Source organism: Mytilus californianus, unplaced genomic scaffold (assembly GCF_021869535.1).
Source record: "Mytilus californianus isolate M0D057914Y unplaced genomic scaffold, xbMytCali1.0.p SCAF_8, whole genome shotgun sequence".
NCBI lineage: Eukaryota > Metazoa > Mollusca > Bivalvia > Mytilida > Mytilidae > Mytilus > Mytilus californianus.
In genome coordinates this window covers 94,271,411-94,284,432 of record NW_026262734.1, presented here as the reverse complement: position 1 = coordinate 94,284,432, position 13,022 = coordinate 94,271,411, and the positions used below count along the sequence as shown (strand labels likewise).

The 13,022-nt window shown below is 33.2% G+C and overlaps 1 protein-coding gene across 1 annotated transcript in view; it reads right to left on the bottom strand.

The window, feature by feature from the left end:
- Window positions 1-499: 499 nt before the first annotated feature.
- The window catches only part of LOC127712905 (uncharacterized), a 77,474-nt gene continuing 64,951 nt past the window's right edge, over window positions 500-13,022 (bottom strand). Inside the window, exons 4-7 of the mRNA XM_052219501.1 lie at window positions 9,908-10,023; window positions 9,570-9,753; window positions 3,208-3,281; window positions 500-1,885 (exon numbers count right to left, since the gene is read on the bottom strand). Coding sequence (XP_052075461.1) covers window positions 500-1,885; window positions 3,208-3,281; window positions 9,570-9,753; window positions 9,908-10,023 — 1,760 coding nt within the window. The remainder of the gene's footprint in view (window positions 1,886-3,207; window positions 3,282-9,569; window positions 9,754-9,907; window positions 10,024-13,022) is intronic.

Genomic DNA, 13,022 nt, shown 5'->3' with positions numbered 1-13,022 from the left:
AATTAATTGCCAGTCCAGGTTATGGATTATTCCCACCTTTCGAAATAAAAAACTTCATACAAAAAAGTTTACTCTACTGACATTTGTTTCAAGACAAAAAGAACCTACGGTAAATCCAATTTGAAATATCAAAACTGACCAAAAATACTCTACCAAGTTTAATGAGCTATTAGACAATTGTTTTATTTTAATAACTAAACAAGATGGTATTATTACATTGTTTTTAACATTGTGTAACAAAAGTATTTTGAAATTTATTATTTTAACTAGTAAATTAATGTGTCTGGTCAATAAGTTGAATGTGTCGTAAAATCATAACACAGTTTAGTATAACATTTACATTGTATATTTATTCAGTCTCTTTAACACACAGACAATATTGATATGATTTTTTTTTATCTTGCAATTATATCTAATGATAACAGTTCCTTAGAATTAATTATATAATTAGCAGAAATCTTTTATTATTTTATCATGCACACCTTACATCTAATGTATATTATTTGTGTTTTTGTAACAAATGTACAATATTAATATGATTTTCTCTCCTTGCAATATCTAGTGGTGTTAATCCTCTCCATTTAATGTTACAATCTGCTTCATGTTTTAATAACAATTCAACAATCTCTGTATGACCATAATAACACGCTATAACTACAGGGGATTCTCCCGTTCTCATACTCTTATTTATGTTAGCCTTATTGTTTCTTAACATCTGTACTACTTTGGTATGTCCTTCCTGACAGGCAAAGAACAGAGGTGATGCTCCATAATCATTGCACTTATTAATGTCAGCCTTATTGTTTATTAACATCTGAACTACGCCAGTATGACCTTTATAACAAGCTCCAAATATGGGGGATTCTCCTGTTCTCGTACACTTGTTAATGTTAGCCTTATTATTTATTAACATCTGTACTACTTTAGTATGTCCTTCCTGACAGGCGAAGAACAGAGGTGATTCTCCAATATCATTACACATATTAATGTCAGCCTTATTGTTTATTAACATCTGAACTACTTCAATGTGTCCTTTCTGACAAGCAATGCTCAGACTTGATGCTCCATTGTCTCTACACTTATTTATGTCAGCCTTATTGTTTATTAACATCTGTACTACTTCAGTATATCCTTCCTGACAGACAAAGAACAGAGGTGATGCTCCATTATCTCTACTCTTATTAATGTCACCCTTATTGTTTATCAACATCTGTGCTATTTCAGTATGTCTTTCCTGACAAGCAATGTACAAAGGTGATACTTCATTATAGTCACACTTATTAATGTCAGCCTTATTGTTTATTAACATCTGAACAACCTCAGTATGACCTTTATAACAAGCTTCAAATATGGGAGATTCTCCTGTCCTCGTACACTTGTTAATGTCAGCCTTATTGTTTATTAACATCTGTGCTACTTCAGTATGACCTTCCTGACAAGCATTGAACAGAGGTGATTCTCCAATATCTGTACACTTATTAATGTCAGCCTTATATTTTATTAACATCTGTACTACTTCAATATGTCCCATCTCACAAGCAATACACAGAGGGGATGCTTCATTATCTCTACACTTATCAATGTCAGCATTATTGTTTATTAACATCTGTATTATTTTAGTATGTCCTTTTTGAAAAGCAATGCACAGAGGTGAAACTTGTTCATTATCACGCTTATTAATGTCCACCTTATTGTTATTGTGCATCTGAACTACTTCAATATATCCTTTCTCCCTAGCAATGAAAAGAGTTGATGCTCCATTATCTCTAGAATTATTATTGTCAGCTTTATTGTTTATCAGCATCTGTACTACTTCAGTATGTCCTTCCTGACTGGCAATGTACAGAGGTGATACTCCAGTATCTATACACTTATTAATGACAGCCTTATTGTTTATTAACATCTGTACCACTTTTGTATGTCCATTCCGACAGGCAAAGAACAGAGGTGATATTCCATCATGACGACAATGGTTTACATTACTAGTACAACGACCTAAGCACCATTTAACCAAATCAATATCTCCTTTATAACAACAATGTATTAATGCAGTGCTATTGTATTTTGTGTCGTATAGACTAGCCAATTCCTTCTGTTGTGATATTTCCAAACCGTTCACATGTTCAAGTATTCTTTGTCTGAAGATTAGATCATCCATATTGATGTTACAGAAGACATCTACTACCTTTCCTCTCAACCAGTCGTCTTTCAATCTGTGTATATACATTTGCTGATAACATTCTGATACAGCTATTAAAAATTCATCACTTTTGCCTTTTTTTTCAAAAACAAATCTTTCACGAATAAACTGACTTGAAGCATTATTAATTACGCAATAAATCAAATCGCTGCCAAAGTAAAAAGCAAGAAAGTCAAAAAGCTTGTCATGAATAGTTCTGTACACTGCACCATCCTTTCTGATAAAAGTTTGAGTAAGTGTATCAGCTCATCACGAAGCACCAATCGAGATGTTCCTTTAACCACTTTACAAGCTTCATATGTGTTCTTTATAATTGTGTTGATATCTTTATCGACATCTTCTGTGAGCCATTCTTCTTTAAAATGATTGTTAAACATTACACACAGAGCAAGTGCACAGTATTTGACATGTGCTCCCTCTGCCTGTAATTTATCTATCTCTTCTTTGTAAACTGTAAATGGATTCTTAAAGAAATCTACCAAGCTCAGATTTGTGTTTTTGCTATATAATTGACATAAAAGAGGAAAACAGTCAAACATGTCATAAAATTCCTCGATCTTAGAGGCGTTTGTTTTCAAGTAAAGTTCAGCGATAGATTGTTTTTCTGTTTTCGATAAACGTAAATCTTCAGACAAAAGATTACATTCACAGGATTGATAAAATGATACAGATTTCATTTTTTCATCTTTGCAAACCTGTAGTCTACAAGACATGATTAATTTAACTGGTTTCTTTTGTACTAATGTCTTGATTTTTCCCATCAAATTTTTCCAGCTTTCCAACTTCATAAGATTTATGGTATATGTTCCACAAAAGTCATCCACAACAAACAAGATTTTCTTACTTGGGTTATACCACTTAATGATTTCTTCAGGGTTTGTTACCGGTAAAATATCATAGCCTCCTTCTTGCATTCGTAGAGCAACATGACGCACCAATGATGATTTTCCTGTTCCCGAACTTCCGGTGACAACAACACAACTATTTTCTTTGATACATTTTAATACACTCTTTGATCCATTTGTTTCTATAAACATTTTTCCATCTTCTGTCCAAGTTTCCAATTCCTCTTCAATTTGACCTAAAAATAAAGGATTTGATATTTCTTTAATATTTACACTTTTTTATGAGACGGACTACTGTGACCTTTACAAAGTTTTTGGTCTTGAACTTACCTCATGACAGATTTTCCTGAATAAATGATATGATATGATTTCGATCCAAACAATATCTTTTAATATAATCAACTTCATCAGGGATACTCAAGACCTACAACTTGAAAATCTCAAACGTTTAAGGGCTATTTTCACTTATTGTTGTGTACAGTTTGTTTTGTGTTGTTCTGTTGCACCAGCGAATCAAGCTTAGCAGCAGGGTTTGGACCTCACCAACATGTACATCATATTTGTTTTTCGTTTGTAGTTTGTTCACAAGTCAACAACAATCCTATCTGGTATGAGAGCTTTTTGTCAAATGGTTTCTGAGAAGTTGCTTTCACAAGGTGACACCATTATAATTCCAAAAAATAGTTTGCAGTCCCATAACTTCAGTAAAAATGGTTGGATCAAAATGACGGCATAATATAGTCAACTGCACAATGATAACAACAAATCCTATCAAATATGAGAGGTGTCTGTAAGACAGTCTCAGAGGATTTATGTTCAGAAGGCATTATTGTCACAATACTAAAACAGTGGAAAAAAGTTCCATACTCCCGTAAAAATATGTGAATCAAAACTATTATAATACGTTGAACTACACATGAGGGCCTACAATAAGACCAAGTATTAAAGCTTTCTTTCAAATGGTCCCAGCGGAGTTCCTCCAAAAGATGACAGCATTGCAATACCCCAGTCAATAGCCAAAGTCCCATGATGTTTGATCAAAATGTATACATAGTCAACTACATATGATGGCAATCAATCCTACCAAATATGAACAGTTTCTGTACAAGGGTTTCCCAAGAGATGCATTCACAATTACCTATTGTCACAACACTCAAAAATGGTCACAGTTCAATAACTCTCCTAAAAATGGTCCATTCAAAATGATGGTACGATGTTGTCAACTACACATTATTGAAAATAATCTTACCAAGTATGAGATCTTTCTGTAAAACGGAACAAGATTCAGCAGAGGAATTGACTTCATAAGATGTTATTGTTACACAAGTAAACTAAAGTAAAAGTTATAAAGACCCTGTGTTGCTTACCTAGGTTTATGTGCAATTTCAACAATGGATACTCTCCAACATTGTGAACTAGAGTAGATTTCATGAAAACAAAATTGATGATTTTACATTAATAATATTTTTTCCCCACTAAAGTTTCTCACTATCTTCTTTAGTTTTTGCCCAAAACAAAACAAAAAGGTAAAAACAAAACATCATTTTTAAAGGTAAATCTGTCCTATTAAGAGTTTACTAAGATTTTTGGCAAAATTTGACTTATTTGAAGATCATGTCTTGCTGATAATTTTTGCTATTTAAAGTGTCTATTTGTCGTTTATACTTTTAAAGATAATAGGCAATATAATACTACGCAAGGTCCAGTTTGATACAACCGCCAATGTCAAACACTTAACATTCAAGCTTGATAAAGCTCTGAATCTGGATTGTGATGAAATATTAAAATATCAGTATAGGATTCTGACACATAACGAATGTGGTCTAAGAACTTAAAAATTAGAAATTTTACATTTACCTATTATGTACCAACTTAAAATATATAAATCCATGGTAAGATTAAGCATAACAAAGAACCCTAAGAATTCAATTTTTGTGGAATAAAACAAAACAAAAAGTTAAATTGAGGACCATTTGCACCTCAATATAGAACAATTTAAAAAAGGGGCCCGAAATCCAAAATCTAAATACATGGTTAGATTCAGCATATTAAATCACCAAAAGATTTCATGACTTTGAATTAAATCCCATTGAAATTGGTAAAAGAAAATAAGCAATTTGTACAAAGTTAAAAATAGTATTGTATTTTGCCCCTTATTCCAAAACGTTTAGGGCAATTACCATCAAAATCAATCGCAGCTTTCAGTTTTTGTTACAGAACCATTGGGGTACAATTTAATAGAGATCCATAAACCTATACACAAGTTATTGTCCGGAAACTAGAAAAATGTTTGCTTTTTACCTTTTTTGGACCAAATTCTCAAACAGTTAAGGCCAAAACCCCTAACTTCAATTCGAAACTTTCCTAATGTGTGGTATGGAACATCGTGGTTCAATTTCATATAGATCCATACACTTATTCGGAAGTTATTGTTTGTAAAACAACTGTCTTTGGAAGAAGATGATGACATCGACATACCTTTATAATGCCGCATTTTTTTGCTGTCGTATAAAAATTCTAAATATTCGTTAAAAATGTTAAAGAGCAAGATCTCCAATAAGTAGTCGACTGACAATTTTGGCAATGTTGAACAGTTTTTAAAATAATAGGCAAACTTTTAAAAAATCTTCATTTATAGGCAATAACTCCTATTAGAAGTACACTGACAGTTTTGATGTATAAACAGACAGTAGGTAGATCTAAAAAGTCTGAACATTTTTGTCTCGTTCAGATTTTCTCTATTTACAGTGATTTTCACGAAAATAGACAAAAATTGTATTTTACTACCCCTGTTCTAGCCATGTCTGCCATGTTGGTTGGCAAGCGGGGTCATCAGATATATTTTTTTAAACTAAATACCCCTATGACGATTGTGGTCGAGTTTGGTTAAATTTAAACAGTAGTTTTAGAGAAGAAGATTTTTGTTAAGGTTATCGGAAGATAACGGACACTAAGTGATAAAAAAATGTCAATTAGTCCTTTGGTCCACAGTCCCTTAACTCCTGTACAAATTGTCAAAAATTGTCAAGACAATGTGACGATAAATAATCCTACATAAAAATGAAAGCTTTATGTCAAATGGTCTCTGAATATTGAAGCGTTTGGGATGAATGGACTGACGGACAGAGATCATTATCATTTTGTGCCTAAGGGTAACACACAGAGGATACAAAATGGCAATGTTGTTTCCTCTTGAAATGATTGTGTTTTTAATTCAGTTACATGTACTACAATGAAAGATAAAATTGAGAATGGAAATGGGGAATTTGTCAAAGAGACAACAACCCGATCAAATAGCAGAAAACAACCGAAGGCCGCCAATGGGTTTTTAACACAGCGACAAAATCACCCACCCGGAGGCGTGCTTCAGCTGGCCCCTTATCAAAAATGTGTACTAGTTCAGTGATAATGGACGTCATACACAACTCCGAAATATATATATCAACTGAAATTTAAAATCATACAAGACTAAGAACATGAACAAAGGTCAGAGTCTCCTGACTTTGGACAGGTACAAAAATGCGGCGGAGTTAAACATGTTTTGTGAGATCTCAACCCTCACCTATACCTCTAGCCAATGTACAAAAAACAAACACACAGAAATACGCACAATAAAACTCAGTTTGAAAGATTTCCGAGACCGATGTCAAAATAGGTAACAAAATAAACTAAACAAAATGACAATGATACATAAATTAACAAACGACTACTAGCAGTTACTGACATGCCAGCTCCAGACCTCAATTAAACTGATTGAAAGATTATGCCTTCATCATATGAATATCAAGCACAATCCCTCCCGTTAGGGATTTACTATCATACCATCATAACATATATGAGAAAAACATAACCCGTATCATGCCAACAACTGGTTTTAGAATAAATGTGTTTATTTCCGATGAAAAGACCCTATAAGTGAATCAATATTAAGGCCAAAATATGCCATCTTTAATGACCTGACAACAGTATCGTTACTATATCCCTTCTTAATAAGTCTGTTTAAAGGTTTTGTTAGCTTTTGAGGTGAATGCCGACAATTTTGTGCGTTGTAAAGAATATTACCATAAAAGATTGGATGTGAAATACCTGAACGTATAAGGTGTCTGCATGTTGATTTATATTTACAAATGATGTCCTTGTTCCGATAATAAAATTTAGTAAATGTTTTGACTAGTTTGTGATATCGAAAACTTTGGTGAAATAATTTTTCAGTAATACATAGATTTCTTTCGTTGAAATCAAATACCTTTTTACATACACGAGCGAATCGAACAAGTTGAGATATATAAACACCATAAGATGGTGACAAGGGAACACCACCATCTAAAAATGGGTAATTAACAATAGGAAATGAAAAATTATCCCTTTTATCATAAATGTTAGTATTAAGCTCCCCGTTGATGATATAAATATCAAACTCCAGGAAAGGGCAGTGTTCATTGTTAGTATAAACATTATTTAAAGTTTGTTTAACAGGATAAATGTCTTTAGTGTACATACTGAAGTCGTCATTATTACCAATGTATCATTCAAATATCTAAACGCATTATTAGATTTTTTATCAGATGTTGTTTCGATAATTATTTGCAGATTTTAGTCATAAATTGTAACTCATAACAATACAGAAACAGGTCCGCAATAAATGGTTGTGAGTTCAAACCTCGGACGTGGCAGATGCGCTTGACTCCAATCCTACTTGACAAGGATTGTCAGTTTTTTCCGACCGAAGATCGTTGGTTCTCTCCGACTTCCTCCACCAATAAAAACTGACCACAACAACATGGTAATTGTACTGAAAGTGGCGTTTAATACCAACCAATCAATCAATCAAATCAGGAGCCTCCTATTCATTTGTTGTCGTCTGCTGCTCTCATTTATGAATGCCATACATTGACTTATATTTGCCTAAATCTACTTTATTTGGACTCTGATGGATAGCTGTTTCGTTGGCTATTATACCACATTGCTTTATTTTACATTAATCACAAAAACTTAAATTTGACCAACGACCCTATAAAAAAAAGTTGAAGGTTAGGTGAACCCTGTTGGACTGACATGCATGTACACCTTACAATGAATTCATACACCAAATATAGTTGACTTATTGCTTATAGCATCTGAGAATGGAACCGAATCAGGAATCTGTACCATTGACTAATGAACCATGAAAATGAGGTCCATGCACGACTGACATGTACACCTACACATACAATCATTCAAAGTTTTTCCAATTATCATCTGGAATTATTTGAATTTTTCAAACAATCAAGAATCACAACACATGAACAATAAAAGTGAAATGACTAAACTTTAACATAATTTATGTGGTCCAGAACATACATTGAAACAAATCAATCAATTTGTAAAGCACTTCATGTACATGTTTATTTCAAGGGCAATAACTTCAAAACAGATAGACTGATTTTAATAAAAATCATCACTGGACGTTAAGTAACCAAAAATCAATCAATCTAAAGTTCACTGCTGATAAACGTTGTTGTGCTCATCACTACTTACACTTTTAACCTAGCTCTTCTTTTTCGCAATAACAGTCAAAACTGCAAAAACCAGATATTTCAGGGGCAATAACTCAAAACAGATAATAGATTTTTCTGTAATCTCTTGTTGAACTGATCACTTTTACTGCGTTCAATTTTAACCTATCTCCTATAATTTTAAAGATGACGACTGTGAAAATTGATTTTCACCTATATTTTGGGGGCAATATTCCCATATGGTCTTCAGATTTTTCTGAAATTTTTCAGGTAGATAGAAGATGCTATTTTGAGGATTTTTGCAGTTTCAAAAAAGGTTTTCAACCTAGCTTATATATTTTTCTTCGAAACAATGGCTCAGACATACCAAACAGTTAAAAATCATCAATTCAGGGGCAACAACTGCAAAACAAAACAGGAAGACAGTTTTTGTAAAATGTTTAGGGTTGATACAGTTTGTAATGCTCACCATTTTTACCCTGTCAGTTTTTCTCAACTGGCTCTTGTTTTCAAGATATTAGTCAAAAACTCTAGTTTGACTCCTATGTTATATTTGTAGCTATGTTGATTGTACAGACTGGATGACAATAAAACCTTATAGTTGACATCCTATATATGAACAGACAGACTTTGGTTTCAATCAATTGTACAGTTTTAGAGAAGATTTTTAAGAAAAATTAGTGTGATGAAAGACTCAAGATAAAACAAAAGTTGCATTTTACGTTCCATTCTTACTAATGACAGTCATGTTGGTTTGTAGAGAGGATCATCAGACACAATTTTTGAACTAAATGTGACGATTGTCACAAAGTTTGGTTCCATCTGTCCCATTGTAACTTTTAGAGAAGTACGTTTTAAACTTCAACTGACAACAGACGACCACGACTGACACCAAATGACAAGAATAGCACTCAGGTGAGAAAAAAAATACAAGAAATAGATTAAATTTTGGAAGTAAATAACCCTGTTTCACATCCTTAGCTACAACTCTACTTTTCTTGTCTAAATTTATATAAAACTATAAAATACCTCTGATGTTCCATGATATTGGGTCTTTCCAAAGCTCTGTGACTTCGGTGTGTTCAGTCTGTAAAGTAATGTAAGAATCCTTTAGCTTCCTTAGATTTCCTGTCACCTCTGAGTGTTCAGTCTGTAAAGTACTGTGGGAATCTTGTAACTTACTCAGATTTCCTGTCACCTCTGAGTGTTCAGTCTGTAAAGTAATTTGGGAAACTTGTAACTTTTTCATATTTTCTGTGACTTCCGTGTATTCAGTCTGTAAAGTATTGTGGGAATCTTGTAATTTCCTCAGATTTTCTGTCACTTCTGAGTGGTCTGTATCCACTGTTTGTCTAAGTTCTTTTAACCGATCCTGTAATTGTTTGATTTCCAGCATAATTTCCCGATTTGACTGATCTAAGATCTTCACCTTTAACTCTTGGCACTCTTGATTCATTTGCTGACCATCCAATCGACTTACAGCCTACAAAAGATATTTGGAAAAAAATAATTTTAATTCAAACCTCCATCTTAGTCTAATCAAAAGGACTTGACATATTGGTAACTTTACCATCTGTTTTGATTATTCTATGTAGCTAGTTACGTAATGTAATGCAATAACTCCAAATCATGTTTTTTTAAACTAGATACCCCTATGACGATTGTGGTCGAGTTTGGTTAAATTTAAACAGTAGTTTTAGAGAAGAAGATTTTTGTTAAGGTTATCGGAAGATAACGGACACTAAGTGATAAAAAAATGTCAATTAGTCCTTTGGTCCACAGTCCCTTAACTCCTGTACAAATTGTCAAAAATTGTAAAGACAATGTGACGATAAATAATCCTACCGAAAAATGAAAGCTTTATGTCAAATGGTCTCTGAATATTGAAGCGTTTGGGATGAATGGACTGACGGACAGAGATCATTATCATTTTGTGCCTAAGGGTAACACACAGAGGATACAAAATGGCAATGTTGTTTCCTCTTGAAATGATTGTGTTTTTAATTCAGTTACATGTACTACAATGAAAGATAAAATTGAGAATGGAAATGGGGAATTTGTCAAAGAGACAACAACCCGATCAAATAGCAGAAAACAACCGAAGGCCGCCAATGGGTTTTTAACACAGCGACAAAATCACCCACCCGGAGGCGTGCTTCAGCTGGCCCCTTATCAAAAATGTGTACTAGTTCAGTGATAATGGACGTCATACACAACTCTGAAATATATATATCAACTGAAATTTAAAATCATACAAGACTAAGAACATGAACAAAGGTCAGAGTCTCCTGACTTTGGACAGGTACAAAAATGCGGCGGAGTTAAACATGTTTTGTGAGATCTCAACCCTCACCTATACCTCTAGCCAATGTACAAAAAACAAACACACAGAAATACGCACAATAAAACTCAGTTTGAAAGATTTCCGAGACCGATGTCAAAATAGGTAACAAAATAAACTAAACAAAATGACAATGATACATAAATTAACAAACGACTACTAGCAGTTACTGACATGCCAGCTCCAGACCTCAATTAAACTGATTGAAAGATTATGCCTTCATCATATGAATATCAAGCACAATCCCTCCCGTTAGGGATTTACTATCATACCATCATAACATATATGAGAAAAACATAACCCGTATCATGCCAACAACTGGTTTTAGAATAAATGTGTTTATTTCCGATGAAAAGACCCTATAAGTGAATCAATATTAAGGCCAAAATATGCCATCTTTAATGACCTGACAACAGTATCGTTACTATATCCCTTCTTAATAAGTCTGTTTAAAGGTTTTGTTAGTTTTTGAGGTGAATGCCGACAATTTTGTGCGTTGTAAAGAATATTACCATAAAAGATTGGATGTGAAATACCTGAACGTATAAGGTGTCTGCATGTTGATTTATATTTACAAATGATGTCCTTGTTCCGATAATAAAATTTAGTAAATGTTTTGACTAGTTTGTGATATCGAAAACTTTGGTGAAATAATTTTTCAGTAATACATAGATTTCTTTCGTTGAAATCAAATACCTTTTTACATACACGAGCGAATCGAACAAGTTGAGATATATAAACACCATAAGATGGTGACAAGGGAACATCACCATCTAAAAATGGGTAATTAACAATAGGAAATGAAAAATTATCCCTTTTATCATAAATGTTAGTATTAAGCTCCCCGTTGATGATATAAATATCAAACTCCAGGAAAGGGCAGTGTTCATTGTTAGTATAAACATTATTTAAAGTTTGTTTAACAGGATAAATGTCTTTAGTGTACATACTGAAGTCGTCATTATTACCAATGTATCATTCAAATATATTAACGCATTATTAGATTTTTTATCAGATGTTGTTTCGATAATTATTTGCAGATTTTAGTCATAAATTGTAACTCATAACAATACAGAAACAGGTCCGCAATAAATGGTTGTGAGTTCGAATCTCGGACGTGGCAGATGCGCTTGACTCCAATCCTACTTGACAAGGATTGTCAGTTTTTTCCGACCGAAGATCGTTGGTTCTCTCCGACTTCCTCCACCAATAAAAACTGACCACAACAACATGGTAATTGTACTGAAAGTGGCGTTTAATACCAACCAATCAATCAATCAAATCAGGAGCCTCCTATTCATTTGTTGTCGTCTGCTGCTCTCATTTATGAATGCCATACATTGACTTATATTTGCCTAAATCTACTTTATTTGGACTCTGATGGATAGCTGTTTCGTTGGCTATTATACCACATTGCTTTATTTTACATTAATCACAAAAAACTTAAATTTGACCAACGACCCTATAAAAAAAAGTTGAAGGTTAGGTGAACCCTGTTGGACTGACATGCATGTACACCTTACAATGAATTCATACACCAAATATAGTTGACTTATTGCTTATAGCATCTGAGAATGGAACCGAATCAGGAATCTGTACCATTGACTAATGAACCATGAAAATGAGGTCCATGCACGACTGACATGTACACCTACACATACAATCATTCAAAGTTTTTCCAATTATCATCTGGAATTATTTGAATTTTTCAAACAATCAAGAATCACAACACATGAACAATAAAAGTGAAATGACTAAACTTTAACATAATTTATGTGGTCCAGAACATACATTGAAACAAATCAATCAATTTGTAAAGCACTTCATGTACATGTTTATTTCAAGGGCAATAACTTCAAAACAGATAGACTGATTTTTATAAAAATCATCACTGGACGTTAAGTAACCAAAAATCAATCAATCTAAAGTTCACTGCTGATAAACGTTGTTGTGCTCATCACTACTTACACTTTTAACCTAGCTCTTCTTTTTCGCAATAACAGTCAAAACTGCAAAAACCAGATATTTCAGGGGCAATAACTCAAAACAGATAATAGATTTTTCTGTAATCTCTTGTTGAACTGATCACTTTTACTGCGTTCAATTTTAACCTATCTCCTACAATTTTAAAGATGACAACT